General features: G+C 39.3%; 1 protein-coding gene and 1 long non-coding RNA gene across 4 annotated transcripts in view; one reads left to right on the top strand and one right to left on the bottom strand.

Annotated features, from left to right (window-relative positions):
- Positions 1–194: 194 nt before the first annotated feature.
- On the top strand, positions 195–8,433 carry LOC135298663 (uncharacterized). The gene is made up of 2 exons (XR_010360703.1): positions 195–3,211; positions 4,533–8,433. It is a non-coding gene; the product is annotated as an uncharacterized LOC135298663 (long non-coding RNA).
- Positions 8,011–18,672, bottom strand: part of INTU (inturned planar cell polarity protein) — a 39,339-nt gene continuing 28,677 nt past the window's right edge. The window contains exons 8-16 of one of the 3 annotated variants that reach the window (XR_010360688.1): positions 18,370–18,559; positions 16,508–16,561; positions 15,305–15,367; positions 14,093–14,314; positions 12,915–13,316; positions 12,319–12,416; positions 11,528–11,717; positions 9,665–9,830; positions 8,011–8,799 (exon numbers count right to left, since the gene is read on the bottom strand). Coding sequence is in view for 2 of the 3 variants with exons in the window: in XM_064416447.1 (XP_064272517.1) it covers positions 8,688–8,799; positions 9,665–9,819; positions 11,528–11,717; positions 12,319–12,416; positions 12,915–13,316; positions 14,093–14,314; positions 15,305–15,367; positions 16,508–16,561; positions 18,370–18,559 (1,486 nt within the window). In the remaining variant the exon portion in view is untranslated. The remainder of the gene's footprint in view (positions 8,800–9,664; positions 9,831–11,527; positions 11,718–12,318; positions 12,417–12,914; positions 13,317–14,092; positions 14,315–15,304; positions 15,368–16,507; positions 16,562–18,369; positions 18,560–18,672) is intronic. The other 2 variants (XM_064416447.1, XM_064416446.1) reach the window with 2 other exon arrangements.

The raw sequence follows: 18,672 nt of genomic DNA, 5'->3' as shown, positions 1-18,672 counted from the left end.
GCGCTGCCCTTCCAGAAGGATCTGGAACGGGAGGGATGCGGGCGAGCGGGGCGGGAGCGGCGCCGCCCAGAGCGGCAGCGCGTCAGCGCTGGGCAGGGACCGCCCCGCCGCCGTCAGGGGCGCGGGCAGCGCGGCGGGCCCCGGCTGCCCGTGCCTCAGGGGCGGGTTAATGCCATTAAAACAATCCGCGGCCATTAGCGCAGCGCGGCCGCGCTCGCCGTGAGGGGCGGCTCTGGGGGAGCCCCGGAGGGCCCGGGGTGTGAGCCCTGCCCCGGGAAAGCCCGGCCCGGCCCGGCCCGGCAGCGGTGCCCGCCACTGAGGGACACGGCTCGTCCTGCCCCGGGCCGGGCACGGGCGGAGCTGGGGCACTCTGGGCCTCCATTCCGCCCGCTGCCAGCACCGCGGCTGGTGTGTTTCCACCTCTGGCTGTTCCCAGAAACACCTGTGTCTGTTTTGTTTCCCTGGAGAAAAGAAAAGTCAGCGCGAGCCCCAAGTTATCCCTGCTTACCCTGCGTGTTGTGGGTATCCGACATTTATGTTTTGGAACTCCACGAAATAAATCTACAGGCTGGAAAAGTTCCCCGAGTGTTTGTTCGCTTCTAAAAATGACACTGTTTCACGCAGCAGTGTGACGTCTTTGTGACACGGCATGTGGCACGGTTCTGTTCCACTGCAGAGATTAAAAATAAGCACAAAACGACTAAACTAGTTTAACATCCCTGTCAAGAGGCTTGGTTATCTCTCCCATTTGTCACGGTCTCAATGGTCTACTAAACAACCAGAATTTTCCTAATGAAAACATGTTCTTTTCCTCTAAAACCTCCAGAGGCAAGAGAAACCACTGGTACGCAGAATTATTTGTAACACAATGACTCCACATGCCTTAATTATCTCATTTTTATTTGCTAGGATGAGGATCAGAAAGGCAGACAGGTCCAGTTCCATCTACAGCAGCTGGGGAGGCAGATTTCCAATTCCTGCTCTGCTCTTTCCATCCCTGTTAGAAAAAAGGTGGTTTAAGGTATGGCAGCGCCACTTGAGGCTGCCTCCCACTGAATAGAAACCTCGGGGGCAAAGAGATTAAATGCAAATGCTCCCGTGTGGTTGTGCAACCCAAGCCAGCTGGTTTGAAGCTGCTCTGGGGATCAGACTTGTGCAAACATTCCTGACAGCCACCAAAAAGTGCCAATGGACTTTTGATTTGCTTTGTGCAGAGTTGGAGATGAGAGTACAAGCAGGCTAAGCCAAACTCTTGGAGGCATTTGCTAAAAGTTGTGTGCTTCAGTGTCATGCTGATGCCCAGCCTGTGAGTGTGAACAAAACTCACTTCAGCCAGATAAGGCAGAGATTTACCTGAGCACAGCCCCTCTTCTCATCATGGACTGCCACTGTTGCAGTCTTGGGACTGAGGTTGCCCCAGTCTTTCCAGTTCTTGGCCTGTGGATCACACCTGGTATTCTAGCAGCTCAAAAAAAAACCCACCCCATTTGTACAAATTCCATGAGCCAAGGGTTTCATGTCAAACTTAATGGCTGGGGTGAAATTTTAGGAACACTGCTGGCCTTAGTTTCTTTGACACCAGACATTTAAATGCCTCCTAAATGCTTCTCTCGGATCCTAGGTTATCAATACTCCACCAGGTTTGGTCTTTCCCTCTTGAAAATTACTACCTCTGAAATAAGAGTTTTCTCATTTATGTACATGCTAAGATTTATCCTCGATACTGAGAAGGATCCTGAGCCATTTTAAATTTTCTCAAGAAATACTATTCTAAGTGTTTTAGTACATTCTTGGCTCTTTATTTTTTTGGGCTGTGTTTTGGCTTAAAATGCTGCCAGCCAGGTAAAAGCCTTTTCAATGTTGTTTTAGTATGAACAAAATGGAAACTGAGAATTTCAAACAAGAGGTAAGTAAGTATTTTCTTGGATTCCTTGGTCTTTCTGTAGTAAAGAACACTAAAGAACTTTTCTCCCAATGGATCACTCCAAAGGAGGATCTTTTGACCATGAAATATTTATCTGGTGTCATGCTCTGTTAGCTGGTACCAATGGCTAAATTTAGAAAAGCTGTGATCCTTCTTCTGATGCTTTTTTTAAGCTCTACTGGGCAAGTAGAAGGCTTAGGAATTAAATGAGGTCACTCCCGTCCTAAGGGTGCTCTGAGTTCTATCAGTGCTGTTAAAACTTGCACAGCTCATTTTTTTTCCTTCTTTAGTATGAGTGAAATAGTTTTTTACCAAGTAGATTGCAGTTCATTAGTGATCAATAGAGTTCTCTAAAACATATTAAGGGCTGTCTTAGAAACCAGCACTGGCTTTTTGTCTTCACTAACAAAAAACATGCACACTTTTATTTTTGGGAGAGACAAATCCAAATCCCTCTCATTATGTCAAATTATATTGGAGAGGAGACACTTTTTTTTTTTAAATTAATATTGAAGATTTAACCAGCTACATCTGAAATCAAATCTACTTGCAATGTCAGGGTAAGCCAGCCTCTAGGTCCTCCATAAGGGCAGAAAGACAGTCTTGTCTGATTCAGGCCACTGATAAAACTCATATGAAATATATGTTCACAAAAAATATAATATTTATGTTCATCAATATAAATAGCTAAAAAACATTCAGCATATTTTGTTTTGGATCAACATGAATACATGCAAATGAGAGGCTGTTTGAATAATGGTTGTTGCTGCTTAGCTGACAGAAACCAGTTTTTGCTGAAAGCAGCAACTGTAGTAGCCTGGTTATTTCAGAAAGTTATCCCATCTGGAAAACACGGTCTTAACTGGAGGAACAACAGGTGATGTATTTAATTGAAGGCTTCCACTTGGATCAGAATAAGCAGCATGATAAGAAGTTGTTAAAATCACACCAATCAGCTTCACTTGCACCTTCAGAACAACATGAATGAAACAAGGATCACTCACAAATACATTTTATACCCACAACACACATAAATCTTCTCATTCTCGTATTTTGTGCTAGTAAACCCATTACCTTACTCGAAATTATTATAATTTGTGGTTTTAGTAATCTTGATACTCTATCCTAGTGGCAAGTTAATGACCAGAAGCAGAGGCAATTCTTTGGCAAAGCCTCAAGAGGCACAGCACTTGGAAATAAAACCAGCATGAACTGCAGGCTCAGATAAAGCACAGACCAGTGAAATCACCTTTACTCTGACAGGAAGACATCAGTAGTGCTAATGTGGTAAGCTTCAAGGTTTGTGACATTTAGGACAGATTACCAGAGGTATGCAGGGCATTATGTAAGAATTTAAGTATCCCTGGTATTTTCTGAAATGACCTAAGCAATTTGTATGCCAGCATTTATTCAGATTTTATTTTGACTTCCTGGAATACCAAGAGAGGAGATCCTTGAAACAAAACACTTTGGAACTAACAACCCCTTCTGTTGCTGGCTGGCAAAACTTCCTCGGGGATGCAGGAAACAAAATCCTGCTTTCTCAAGAGCATTTTCACTTTTTAAAAAAATAATTATTTATTTGAAAATAATCTTCACAGCAAGAATTAGTGTTATTAAATGTACTTCAAATGCTACTGAACAACCTCATAAAATTATTCTACCCACAAACCTGTCCTACCCCAAATACCTGTCTCTGAGTAGGAAAAGGAAAACCAATCCTAGTTTTTTACTAAAAGCTTTCACCAAGCTGTGAACTGAATATAATTCTACAGAACAAAAGTAGAAGCCTGTACAAGTTCTGTAAAATGCACATCAAATCCAGCAGATAAGAAATGTAATTCTGATCAATTTCTCCTACTGTAGAATGGCCTGGCTCTTCAGTGATAGTCTGTCAGGCACAAATAAATGGAAAATGGAAAAGCTGTTGCTAACACCCTCATGGGTTCATAATAAATGTGATGATAAAGATTTAAAAGGTGTTCATTTCTGTTTGTAAAAGCTACCTTAGTGGTGTCCCTAACATCCAAAACTGAGGGCTGGTGCACAATAATTCCTGTGCTGAGCTGCCCAATCCCTGCACAGGCCAGGAAGCCCATCTGTATCTGTAATTGTAATAATCCAGTCCCCAGTTCCTGGAACTGCTGCTCAGCAGCACCTAAGAGAAGAGAAATGTGTGCACATTGTTATGCATGCAGACACTGTTTTCAGCACAGACTGCCTGCAGAGCTGAGACATTTGAACAGAGCAGATCACTGCTTTGTCTCTTTCTAACAAAGCTTAGAGACCTGGAAAGGTGAAGACAGAGCATTCAAACATGTAGTGCCTTCCATTTGCTGAAACACTTCCCAGCTCAAATAACTGCCATTCCAATGCTGCTGTCCCTCCAGCAGAATCCTAATGGTTCAAGTTCTCTTTCTCTGGAAACAATTTTTTTCCTATGGAATACCAAGCTTTCAGTTCCTCCCCACACATTCTTGCTCAGATGTATGAGAAGCTAAGTTACTTGTTGCAGCTTTTCCCTATAGTGGAGCAAAAGTTAAAAAATCTGTGTGACAAAGTTAAAAAAGTTAAAATTGTATGTGTATATTTTAAATCTGTTTTCCAGCTCTTGAAATTCTCTAGAGGTGAAAACTTGGCAGGCAATAAACCAATCTTTGAAGGAAGAACTCCAAACTGTGCACCTTGTTATCCCAAAGGCATCACAAAATGATTAATTCAGCCCAAGTACAAGGTACAGGGAGCAACAGGTGAAGCAAAGCAGACAGTTCCTGTGATAACCTTGCACAGACAACAATCAGAGTTGTCCATTGCAGGCAAATCAGGAAAGCCAACAGCCCCAGAGACAGCAGAGATTTCTCTCTGTACTGCAAAACCTTCCAGACACACTTTCCAGGAAATAATTTTACCTATTTGAATGAATGAAATTATCTAGAGACATAAACTACCCAGAAATCATCTCCAGTTTGAGAAAATCTTCAGTTGATATTCTTGATACAGAACAAGGATGGTCATTAATTCTGTAAATGACACCCCATAACATTGAGTCAGGAAAAACCAAACTCCTATGGTTTCTGCATGCGCAGCTGGCAAAACTCAGTTAAAACTTTTCCCTACAGAATCTAAACAAATGCAAAACAGAGCTACAGCACTGTTTCCAGAGAATTTTATTTCACTCTACTTCATCCTCTTCTTTAAAGATTGTGCATTTCTTTTATTACTTTTATGCTTGTAATTGGTAATTTTTTAAGCAACAGGAAGGATTCTGTTATTATTGTGCATTGGTCTGCCTCTAGAATGAAGTAAATGTAACAGCTGGGGCACATCAGGTAAAGCTGGCACTGCCACTGCAGAGGTTTCACTGCCTTCCCCAGCAGGAGCAGCACACAACTGAGCTGTCTCAGTGCATCTGGCTCCTGCTGCTCTGCCAGCAGCCAGGTTTGCCAAAATGCCCTTCCAAAACTGAAACACACAGATTGCTGCATACAGCTATGAAAACACAGCATTACAATATTACTACTGACCTTTGTACTAAATGAAACTTCAGAGCACCAAGAACAAGATCTATCCAAAACACCGTATTTACAAAATAATCAGGAAACGTGGCAGTCTCAGAGCAATTCCTACACTGAGGTTTTTTTTTATCTTTTCACTGGTATAAGCTGATCACAGTAGGAGAAACATTTTACATAACTTTTTACAGCTCTGACATAGCTGTGCTGCCTTTAACTGCATCAGGGGTACATCTTGTGCAGTAAATGCAGACCATGTGGTTGTACCCAAAATCACTTTTTATTTGCCAGTTTGGGAACAGCTTTGCAGCTGTAGTGTCCCATTTCCTGTCCTGCACAGGACATGTAAGACAGCATCCAAAGACTCTGAGCTTCAACAGTGGATATGCCACTTGGCTAAAGATTGTACTTCTAAGGAAATTAATCTTGAGTGTTATTCATGGAATGTTTCTAAAATTTGAGTCACGAGCTCATACACATGTGAGCCATCTGGAAGCACTTCCAGGAGATGGAAGGGAGATTTTAAGAACTATAAACAGTGTTATTTACACAATGCCTGTTTCACTTTTTTCCACTGTAAGTAAAGAAAGAAAACAACCTTAAACTCTTTATATACAAAATGACTGTAATTGAAAAAGGACTGCTTAAGAATTTGCATGTGATATCAGGAGTTTAATCAAACTTTAGTGACTGACAGAATTCCTCCTGGTCAGCACTACCAGAAAAGCCTGTGGCAAGGAAATTTTCTGGCACTGTAGTAAAGAACTGTCAACAAGAGAAAACACAGAATACTGGATTTTTGTTTACATTATCAAAACCTAATCAAAGAAATCCTGATAGAGATAAGACAGAGACAAATGAATCAGATTTTCCATCTATTTTCACATTAAACAAACCAGATATGAAGAATTTATTTTCCATTCTGCTGATATGAATGAATTTTATGCAATTCGCCAAATGCCAGTATCAACATTTCATATTCCAAGACCAAGATTTCTTGTCATTAATTCCACGGGTGTTGGCCTGTGTGCCTTTCAAGGATCCATGTGAATGGAGGGACCTTTGCAGGCACCTCACAAAGTCATTAATCATTTAAGATCAAACCCCAGATTTTATTGCTGTAACAAGAGGCTACACAGGAAACCTGCCTCTTTCTACCACCACTAATTACCAGCCACGCTGAGGGAAAGGAGTGCACAGCTCTTGACCAGATCTATTTTGTTTATTAAAATCAATATGCACAAGATTATTTTACCTGTTTTCCTTTATCCCCTTTGACATAAAAATATGTTTGCATTTGTCCTTAAAAGCAACCTTTAGAGCCTGTGTTGGGAAATACTGTGTAACATTGACCAAATCACCAGTGCCAGAGGTTCTACAGAGAAAGAAATGGATTTTTAAAAATAACTAGAGATTTTAAAGTTTCCAAAGTTTATACTACACCTAGGATATTATACACTATCTCTTCTATTTGGAATGAGCTGCAACAAAGGCCAAAAATCTGTTCAGGTCCTTTCCTTTTCAAGCACTTCTTTTTGGAGAACTGGATTTATTTTGAAACTTACCAACAGCGTATGAATTTGGTGTTAGCACTAGAGAATCTCAAACTACCAGTGAAACATCAGTAATATCAGAAATAGCCTAGATTTCCAACTTCCTTACTTCAGCCATTTCTAGGACTAGGGATAGCAATGGAAAGTGCAGGAGAGCAGAGCATTGACAGGGCTGGGCAGACCTTGCTCTCCTGAAGCAGCCTCCTTGTGCATTTTGGCTGACAGAGAGGGTGCTCACGCTCCATCTTAAAGCAATGCCTGACAGCTGATACAGGATCAGAAACTCAGTGACACTTTTAGAATTATATTATACTTCTGAATTAAATAAAGGGTTCTCCTGGACAGGAAGCTAAAAGCACTGCAGCAAGGTCTGCTTGCTTTCCTCCACATTCCTTCTTCCATCCACCAGGAAATCTAATGCCCAAACCTCAGGTATTTTAGACTTTGAGAGGTGTAGCAGAGTAACTCTCCCATCACTTGATTTATACACGGGGAACAGAGCTAACACACTGCTGCTGTGATTTGTAGGCCTCAGACTGAAATACTGCTGCTCATCTGCTAGGAACCATAAATCCTGGAGAAAGCTGATTAGTAAAGTCTTCAATCACAGCTTGCACTTCAGGCCCAAGACTTCTGCAGCTTGGAATTAAAACAAGTGTTGAGTGATGAAGACAAGCTGTGAATCACCCTGTGAGCACTGCAAGCATTTGATGGACTGTTTTAGGACTACCCTAAACTGTGTCATTTACCAGTGAAAACAGGATCTAAAGATTTGGCCATGAGAACCCATGAAATTGAATTTGCTTTCCTGAACTCTTAAACTTTTTGATCCCGTTGTTTAAAATGGAATTCTAGTTATGCATTTTATGAAAAGCACTCATGAAAAACAAGTAGAATGAAATAATAAAACAAAAAAGAAAATACATTAAGTAAAAAAAAGGATAAAAAATTAATGCTTTACTGTTCTTTAACAAATATACATTTTTATTATGAAATTATGAATATAAAATAAGCCAAGTCCATGCACATCTTAAAACCACCCTGCCCACCCCCCTTCTTTCTTTGTGTCTTCAAAATTGCATTTTAACAAATATAAGTATTATTTATAGTTAAAACTCATGGAGTCAAGTAAAACATCAACCACACTATAGTTCTCGAGGGTGCAGGAGAGCAAAAATGGTAAACCATTAGTTTTGTGAGGCTAAGTGCCAGGAATTGTCTGAAAGATTTCTCTCTGTTTTGATTAACACAATGCTACTGCAAACATTCAGTATTTTTCAGGCTCTCAGAGATGCAAATTTTTAAGTAAACTGGAGAAATTTTTTTTTCCTCCACCACCAATTTCCATGTTTATAGAGTACTTTGAGGATCAGCTTACCATTTTATGTTGCATATTGTACACTGAACATACAAATTATGTGGTGTTTTCATATAACAAAGTTATGACCAGGATTTAAAAAAAAAGTGACAGCATATAAAAATCAGAACTTTGGTTCTCTGAAATTAAGTACACAATTGATGAGCTCATCAGAAGCACCACTGAAATTTTAACTGCGTCGTACCACAAGGTATTTGATTTTTTTAAAGCATTTCAAAGATGCCCCATGGGTGGCACCCAAATTGAGTTCATTTCCCTTTATATGGGATATTTTAAAGAATGAACACCATGCAGGATGCCTGAGTGTGCAGGAAGCTCATCTATGCAGCTAAGCCAAAGGAGAGTTTAAAGGCCAGCTCCACAGCAGCTTCTGTCACCGAGTCATGGAAACACACGTAACACTCCTGAGGTCTGGGATGGAGAATGAGTCTCCTGGAAAAAAAAAAAAAAGACAGAAGAAAAAGAAAAAATCATCAAAGGTGTTATTTTTTTCCTCCCCAAATGGCAGATTCTGGTTGTACTGCAGGGTTTCAGTAGGAAGTTAAACAAGCTGCTGTGTAAGACAGTTGGCAAATTTTGGTGTCTGTCCTACATTACTTTACTTCTTTCAATACATCAGATTTTTAAACCAAGTTATTCTCTACTCAGTTTTTTTAAGGCTATGTAGAGAAAAAAAATCTTCAGGTTTTCAGGATCTTCTCTGTTACTCGTCTGTTTGCAGCAATTCAAGTCTGTGGGCCATAAGCTCCAATCAAGACCCTTGGGAGCAAGCCCCAGGATTCACATATTTACTAATTTTTAAAGATATTAACATCTGGGTAGTTACATTTCCACATATTAATCCAATGAGCTCTTCTAGGGAAAGAGCTAAAATAGAGAAGCTGTTAATACCTGTGCATTATAATTATTTTTTAAAGGTTTAAACAGTAGTATAAACATTTTTTCAATGTTTTAATTAAAATATTTTAATTTTTCCACACAAACAGCAGTTATGTACATTCATGCTGGAAAACAATTATTTTTCTTCTTTCTCTTTAAACATTTTGTTCCCAATGAAACAGCCTCTTTTACAATGTAACAGTAATTATAACTGTCACCTTGTTTATGTCATTGACTCAGCTGCTATTAAAGATGGAAATTCACATCAGTGCAACTTCCCAGTCCCCTTAAATTAATACCTCAGTCAGTCAGCTCAAGTATTTATTTCTCTGATGTGCTACAGTTACATTTATTTTTAAAGAACACAATGGCACAGCCAAAATGAAAAACTGGAGGTGAAATTTGTCTTTAAACCTACCCCACAACCCAGTAGTTCATTGTTGGTGGTGGTTTCTTCTGGTCAGTCCAGTTTTCAGGAGAGCACTCAAACAGAAGTCCATGTTCTCTTACCAGACCTGGGTCCTCAGCTGCCTTGCTGAATTCTGAAATCCCACTGCCTGACTTCTTCTTTTTCTGTAAAACAGCTGGTGAAATGTTAGTAGAGAATGAGACATTTTGACATAAACACGAGCAAATACAAGCATGTGATTTGTTCAGGACTCTCTGATGGATGACTCTGCTGTCAAAAAGCCAGGCTTAGAAGATACAACTGACTTGCTTACATGATTCTTTTCTCCACAGTTTTGTTACTTTGGCATCAAAAGGCTTTTCCATTGTTGCACAAGTTGGAATTAGACACATGCTCCCTTTTTTGACTTTTTCTTTCTAACTAAACACTGTTTTTTTTCTAAAGACATCTGAGTTACTACAGCACTTTAAAAAAGTGTGTTACAACAGCTAAAGCTCTCATCTTTCTTTTCTGTGTGCCTCCCTAATTAAGAACCATGATAGTAAAAGTCTATTAAATAAACTTGGCCAGGCAGGAATTTCTTTTTGTAAATAAACAGCTGAAGCACTTTGCCCAGAGCATTTTCTGACTCTTACTCAGTATGAGGGCATAAAAGCATAGAAAATAAAGACATTTTTGTGTTCTCTCCAGCTGTTAGAGCTGTGTTTTGAGCAGAGCTTTTGAATAAACCCTGCAAAAGTTCATCTCTGGATCTGCCAGTGAAACAGTTGCTTCAAAGGTGAAAGAAAAGGGATTTTTAGAAAACAACTCAAGGAACTTCTGTCTGCCATGCGCAGATGCAGAAACCACATTGTTCAATCTGCTTACAATACAGAAGATGTAGGGACTGAAGATCTAGAAAACATGGTCAAAACATCCTATTTTTGGGTTTAAGACCCAAAAGCTTAGTTTTGCTAAATTTAAGATTTACTCAAGACTCCTGTACACATTTTAAAAGTTAAATTGTAAATTTTCAGATTTCTCAAAAACTGAGGAAAAATTAATTATTGATTAGTTTGCAGTAACTTTGCATTACTGGTGCAGCTCTCTGGATCCTAAACCGTAACAATATTTAGCAGATGACAAAGAATACACAGTATAATAGTACATTTCTGTATTTGATTTTTTATCATGTACTATGAACAAGGCAAATTTCTATTTATTCTTTAGCATTCTCCTTGTGCCATAATTCAGCCTGCCAATTTCAGCATTAATTGCTGGAGCCAATCTGCAAAAGACTACAGCAAATTTTGCTGTAAGAGATGTGTCCATCAGTTATTTCTGATTCTCAGTTTTTATGGCTTGAACTATAAAATGTCTATTTAATGGCTGTAGCCAAAGGCAATTTGATGCTAAGAAATACTAATTTATTCTCTCTGCTTGCTTTTGGGTTTCTACATCTCCCAACAGAAATGCCCAAAATACATTGCTCATTGCCAAAGTCCTGCTCAGCCAAACCCCAGTGTCATGTGACCAATCCACCAAATTATCACTATTTTTAATGCCTAAAAATTCCCAGATTTATAAGGCACATGGGTCTAACCAGAAATGACTTCTTCAGTAACATGAAAGAAATATTAAGAAAAACTATACTGTTATTTGCAAACTTGCCTTCCTTCAATCTGTACTGTTATTTCCTCTTTTCTCACTTAACTCACTTGAACTGTCACTTTAGGATCTAAAAAACACAACTGACAGTGTTCCACTTTGGTTTAGAGTCTGCAGACGTGCAAATACAGCTGCTCATGAACCACTAAAATAATGAAGTGAAAAGAACCCTGAACTACTGAATTGAGAATGTGATTGGATAAAGAGAAAGCCAAATTTCCATACCTCTTTCCTCATGGACTGCTGGAAAATGGAACGGATTGAAAGGCAGCACTGGTAGAAATTCTCAATTAACTGAGGGTGGATGGAGCCACCGAGCTGGGCTACTTCTTTGTGAGTTGGAGTAATGAAGATTCCTTGCATTGTCTCCAAAAACAGATAGTGGAAGAGGGTGTTCTCAGGACCAGATGTCAACCTTAAATTAAAATAATTTAATATCATTGAATTAAAATAATTTGCAGCTTTTCTTTCTCAAGGTAGAATTGTTTTTCTAATTACAGTAGGGTACAAAGTGGATACAGGTATTCAAAAGGTTCCCATCTCCTCACCAAGGAAATCCTGCTGATTTTGACTGTAATACTCAATTTAAAAAAACAGCAAATTAAGAAACAGTGCTGCTACTGAGGCATTGCACTTGTGTTCTCAAAAACTGTTCCCAAAAAAGGAAAGTGAAATAAAAGCTTTGTTCATTGTACACCTGCCTGGAGATGGAGGCACAAGGTAACTACATGTGTGGTCCAGAAACTTCTGCTTGAAATTCTAAGGTCACACAGATGTGGGACAGGTGTGCACAATACTAACATATTATTCAGAAACAGATGCCTTTTGTTGTATTATTTCAAATTTTTATGTTTAATTAAGCTCTCAGTTTAACAGATTCACTTTTGATAATCTTTGCATGGAAAAGCTTTGGTTGGGATAAAATCATGAGGGGACTTCTGTGATCTGTGTATATTTAAAAAACACTCCAAGGATGGCCTAAAGAATGAATTACACAATAAAAAATAATTTCTTACTTCATAGCATAAGGAAGTTCTGTATCTTTCTCTGAAGAGTTTTTTTTCAGGTTTCCTGAATGAAATGGGTTTGGCAGGGTGTGTTTTTTCCGAGTGGCCTGAAGAACAAGCAGACAGATGAAATAACAGAACACACAGCTAAAGAAAGAACAGAGTCCAGCCAAACCAACAGAAAGAAGAGGATAGTGTTGTATTTTGAATAAGGTCCAGTTATATCAATTTATATCAATGTATTTTATAGCCTATTTTAGACTAAACTTGGTTAGAAGTAGTTGTACAACTGTACAGCAATTAGTTGTGATTTTGGGGATATTCTCCAATTAAATCTTGCTTTTTTTTCAACACAGCTGTGCCCACTTCAGTCATGTGAAATCCCCAAATATTTACAAGCAATGATAAAATAAAAAAGCGTGAATGATAAAGAAGTGTGATGGCTCTGAGGCTGACTCAGAGCTTCCCAAGGCAACAGAACTATTTTATCCTGAATTCAAGGGACTTAATCTTTTATAACGTGCTTTTTATAGAAGTCACCTTGAGCTGGAACGAGCTGCCCTCTCCCCCAGCCCTGTTCAGCTCTCTCTGCCGTGCTCTCTGACCTGCTCCAGCACAGGCTGTGGGTTGGTGCTCTCCTGCTCCACGGGCCCCTCGCTGCTCCTCGGGGGGCTCTGCCTCCGTGGCGTGTGAGAGGTGTCCCCAGAGAGGCTCCTCCTGCTCCCTGCACTGCTCACAGCTTTGCAGGAGCCCTGGAGCTTGCTCAGCATTGGTGAGGTGCTCAAGCTCTCCAGTCTGTCCCGTGCTGCAGGAAGGAACCAGTCAGCACAGGCTAAAGGTGGGATGGAGGGAGAATCCAGCCTTTCCTCGATGCTGGCGTCTATTCCTTCCAGCTGGAGTATGGTTGCTTTGACCTGGTCTACATAGATACAGTCTGGTCCTGGGTTCCCAATAGCTCTGGATGCACAGCCCCCTGCCTCCAGCAGGACACACAGGACAAAGTGTCTCTGTAAATACAAACAGAAAAGACTGCTTACAAACTCATCAGCTGTTTGCTTGAAAGAAAGTCTGTTGTATTTGAGGGGTGCCCTTGTGGCAGGAAGGAATGATGAATCTGACTCCGTGTTCTCAGAAGGCTAATTTATTATTTAATGATGCTGTATTATATTAAAGAATACCAAACTATACTATACTAAACAATACAGAAAGGACACTTACAGAAGGCTAAAAAGATAATAATGAAACTCTTGACTCTCTTTCCAGTCTGACACAGCTTGGCCCCAGTTGGCCAATGAGTCAAAACAATTCACATGAAACCAATGAAACAATCTCCAACCACATTCCAAAGCAGCAAAACACAGGAGAAGCAAATGAGATAATATTGTTTTCCTTTTTTCTCTGAGGCTTCTCAGCTTCCCAGGAGAAAAATCCTGGGCAAAGGATTTTCCAGAAAATATGAATGTGACAAAAGTCCACATTTAGAAAACCAAACCCAGACATTTCTGATGTGAGCTGTCTGAAGAGACAAGATTATGAAGGTAGAAACATTTTCAACTGAAGTGAAAAGGCATAAAAATAATAAGAATTTATATAAACTTTGGAAGCTTTGTGGATGTATAAATAATGCTGCTCCCTGGGAAATGCTATCCCATGAAACTGCTATAATTTGAGCATTTTGAAAAATTACCCAACAAAATGCATGGAAAGTGTTGATCTAGTGAACAGACAACTCACAACAGCGGAAGAGAGGCTCAGAGAACGGCATGCTGCAGCATCAACTCACCAAGCCAACTATCAGTAAGAAGTATCTTGCTTCAGGCTCCCTGTATCCTGTGCAACTGGACTCCTCACTGGGCTGGAGGTGATGCTGTGGGAACACTTCCCTCCAAATCACTAACTGCCCAATCCTCTGCTCTGCTGCCACAGCTAACAGACAGTAGTGCTGGCAATAGAAACCCACATCAAGGAGGTCTTCCTTGGGCAAGTGATTACCAATCAAGTAGCCCTTAATTCAACACAGAAAGAGAAGTGTGTTTAGTGAGGATACATCACCACCACACAGCAATTCAGAGTACTTTCCATACAGAGATATCCTTGCTCCATGTGCACCGAGATCTTCAGGTTTCTGGCCACAGACTGTCTTTTTGGTGTACAGTTGTACAGCATTGAGCTTTTGGGCCACATCTAAATAATCAAAACACTAAATATAAACAAATCAGCATATATGCAAGTTATCAAAGGTGAGCTGGGCTTTCCCAGCTTGCAAAACAGCTACGGTATTAAGGTGCTCGAATTCTCATTTAATTCTCTCTCTAAAAATAGTGAGCTTTCACTGGAATTAAGAAAATTTCCAAAGAAGATCCACAGTACAGTGGTTCCAGCACTAAGGGCTTTACAGCTGAAGTGCTGTCATGGCAGCTACTGTGCAGTTCCACTTCTGTCATGACACTTCCAGCACAAAAAACAATTGCCTGATAAAATTCTTAAAATGCAAGTTTTCTTAAAGCAAAGGCTTTTACCTTCCTCTTTGTACTGTTGATTACACTGTCTACATTTACCAAAGAGAAATAAAGCTATGAACGAGGCCAAAGTGAGAAAAGCTGTCAGTACAATTTTTCATGTCTTGGACTTAAAGACAAATTCAAGATAGAGCACCTGCTATTAAAGAATGGGAATGAACATGAGTCCCTATTAAAATATCCTACAGTTTCATTTGAACTGACTCTTATTGCTTTATTACTCTCTCTTTCCAATCCTTGGACTGTACACCAAGAAATTCCAGTTTTAAAGAAGTATTCTTGTCCTTGCTGTTCATACAGTACAGCATTTCCCAACACTGAGTTTTTCTGTTATGGTGTTTGAGCTTTAGGAATGTCACTAGAAATACATACTTAAATCAGTCATATATTCACTCCAGATATGTGAGATTCTGAAACACTAAATCAGATTTCTAGATGCATTTTCCTAATCTTTAGGTCTTAACCATTAATACTACCTTGTAAAAGAGGCAAGAGCCCAGGATCACATATAATCTTCTCATGTCATAATAATCTTCAGACTGTTGGGAGAAAAAAAAAAGCATTGTGTTATTTTTAATTCTGCATTTTAATTTTATTTACCAAATGCAAGTGAACTGATTCTGATCAACTGTAATCAATACTTCAATACTTTCATATTTGACCATCTCTTATTACCAGTACAGCAGTTAATACTGAGTGGTTAAGGGAACTACCAAATTTTTAATCTCCATAATTGAATTTCATGTCATTAAAATTTTCTCTAAAAATTTCAGCTTAAAATAACTAGTTTCTATTTAACTGTAATGTGTTCATAAACTACTTTGGTTAGGATATGTTCATTCTCACAGTTAACAGCAAAGTGGCTTCAGCATAACTACTGACACCAGGGGCCCTCCTAGAGTAAAACTTACAAGTCAAAGCATTTTTTCCCAGTCTTTGACATTTTACTCAAAATATTCCCATTCATTCATCTTTTAATGCCCAGTGCTCTCCTATTAGCAGCCCTGTTTTTAGATAGATATATACTGTATTTTAAGTTAAGTAGGTGGAATCAATTTTTGTGCAATAAACTGTGACTTATAAATACTGATTTCTGTAATCACCCAGCTTGTTCAGTGCAGGGATTCTTTTGAATAGAATTTTAGAGTAACTGTTCTGGAACATGAGCTCAAGACAGCTCTTTCATTACAAAGTAAAGCTGAAATGTCAGTGTGTTTACACCTTGCACAGCTAAGAGTTACTTAAGTAAATTATATTACTATTACCTTCTATAACAGTATTAAAACTAAGCAGAATTTGTAATTGCCTTCTGTAAACTGGAAAATTAAATTCTGATGCATAGATGTTTCCAAGTCTGTTCACAATTGCTTAGGAAGGAGGCAATTATTTACACCAAAGAGGAAATGTAACAACAACAATCACTTCTGTTGAAATCAGTGTTTTTGTAGACATCCCACGGATTTTAAATTATATTAAATCATGGATTTTCAGTGACCAATCCTATAGGATTCTAATATGTTATAATATTAAGCATGGAGAGAAATTCAGGATAAACTGCTTTGACTCCCACTTCATTAAAAGAAGTTGATGGATTTTGAAAATAGTCTTTGTTTCAACCACAGAATGTGACACCAAGGCAAGGAGATACTGTGCAAAGCAAACAAAACCAAAATGTTTACCAGCTCTGCAAAGTCAGCTGCTTCCAGATCACTCAGTGCTGTGTCAATTTCCATCTGAAATAGTTTAAAAATACTTTTAAAATAAAGATTTCCAACACATTAATTTCCAGTTATAGCACATCTCACACTGTCTTGCTTGTCTCAGATGGGGAGTCACAGGTACAAAGTGACTGGATAAAAATCTGCACCTATTTTTTATTAGTAACATCAAATATCAAGAACACCTGGAGATACCAGAATTAAGAAAAACCCTTTCTAATTGCTGGCTATTTCCCTGCCCTTTGAACTGTACAATTTCTCTGCTTGTGTGCCTGCTGAGCCCAGTGTTGGTACAAAGGAGATGTCACTCTTACTTTCAGTGTGCTTTAAAACATGAGGTCTAGAGACAAACCTGGCACACTACTGCATCCAAGTGAGTTTTCAGGAAAATCTTTTATCCAATGGATTTAAGATTTTTGTCTCTATGAAGTCACCAAAACTCTCTCACTTATTTTTGTTCTACTGGAACTACTTTAAGCTCCCTTATTTCTGTAACTGCAAGAGCTGTTGGTTGAGTTTAACTACAAGTACTTTTCTTGGTCCTAGGCACTGAAACTCATGACATAAATGTGCTACTTAATAAAAAGAACTTAAATCACATGGTTGCAAACTTCTTGAGCTGTGTTAACAGGCTGCCTCCAATTGAAATACAGCCAGTTGTCAAACAGAGAAATGTCAGCAAGCCTGTTGGCACTCAACAACTAATCATCCTCTCAGCTTTTCCTCAGTCAAAATTTAAATGGCTTTCTGCCTGAAGAACTGACATTTTTAGTTTTATATTCCTTATAGAATAGAATAGCTCTTTACCAAAACTCTGACTGGAAATATCATCTTCTGCAACAACAACACTTTCCTGGCAAATGGGAATGATCTCAAAGAACTCTGGAAAATGATAGCTATATTGTAAATATCAATGATGCTGTTTCCTAAGTCCTTTTAAACCTTATTATTTTATAAAACAAAAGCAGCCTACAAGCTAAACTGGAGACCAAGGCACAACAGAGCCTCTCTACAGAAGCTTAAGAAATAAGAAAAAAACAGGGAAAGACTCCTGATCAACAAATTGTAAAAAAGCAGTAAAAACCTAAAGTGCAAGGTGAAAGAACTAAATAATGATCAGTCTGTGACTAAAGATAAAGGAGAAGAAAGTTCTCCTTTAAAGGAGAAAATGGAGAAAGCCACACTTGCAGAGAAATCTGTTTGGAAACAATGGCACAGACTAACATATTTTAAACTGGAGTCACAGTTACTAAAGTAATGAAAGTGATGTTTACAACTGACAGCTAAAACATTACTAATGTTATAATTAAATGTTATTTACTGTGATCCACCTTTTGTCTTACTACTGCTTAAAGCATAACAGTTTCTAGCATGGAGGTAATGTGGAACAGTGAAATGGTGCAGAAAAACTGTACCTGTCTGGCATCAACAAATGACATGTGGGTATTTATTTTGATTCTGCAACAGCCAATCTCCTAAATTATGAGAACTACATGGGCTTCTAGAATAATATTTCTTGCCTGCCAAAATACTTCAATGGTTAAAATCAAACATACAGTTACATACCAGGGGCTGCTTTCTCTATTCTTCCTAGATAACTCTAAAGTCACCAAGCTACACTCATGATAGCAGTCCTGTGGGAATGGTGGTGTTGTTGATGGTGGTAAAATTCAAGCTCCAAACTTGAATTTTATAGGAAAATGGACCATCTGGGATGGGCAGAGCACTTAGGTAAATCAGACAGGGAAAGCAGAAGACACCTGCACTGAGTTTTTCGCCTGTCACGGCCAGGTTTTCCTGGAGAGATGTGAAAAGGAGCTGACCTTGACCTGGTGGGGCAGCGTCAGCCAGCGCAGGCCGGGGAGGCTGCCCGGGAACAGGGCACTGCAGGGATCCTGGTGCTGGGCACTGGGGCTGCTGCCAGGCTGCAGCCTTGCAGGATGAAGGGCACGTTGGAAGAACAGGTTGAAAAAATGATCCAGGCGAGAAAAATTTTCCACCTGGCAAAAAGCACTGGACAAACATGAACTCCAAGTTAGAATAACACTGAGAAATGTGCAGCTTGTTTATATAACCCTCAGTGACACACAAGCCTCTTTACAGCATGATGCTACATTTGGGTGTTT

This window comes from Passer domesticus, chromosome 4, assembly GCF_036417665.1.
Source record: "Passer domesticus isolate bPasDom1 chromosome 4, bPasDom1.hap1, whole genome shotgun sequence".
Lineage (NCBI taxonomy): Eukaryota > Metazoa > Chordata > Aves > Passeriformes > Passeridae > Passer > Passer domesticus.
Note: the sequence above shows the minus strand (reverse complement) of the source record. Positions and strands in the feature narration are given on the sequence as shown.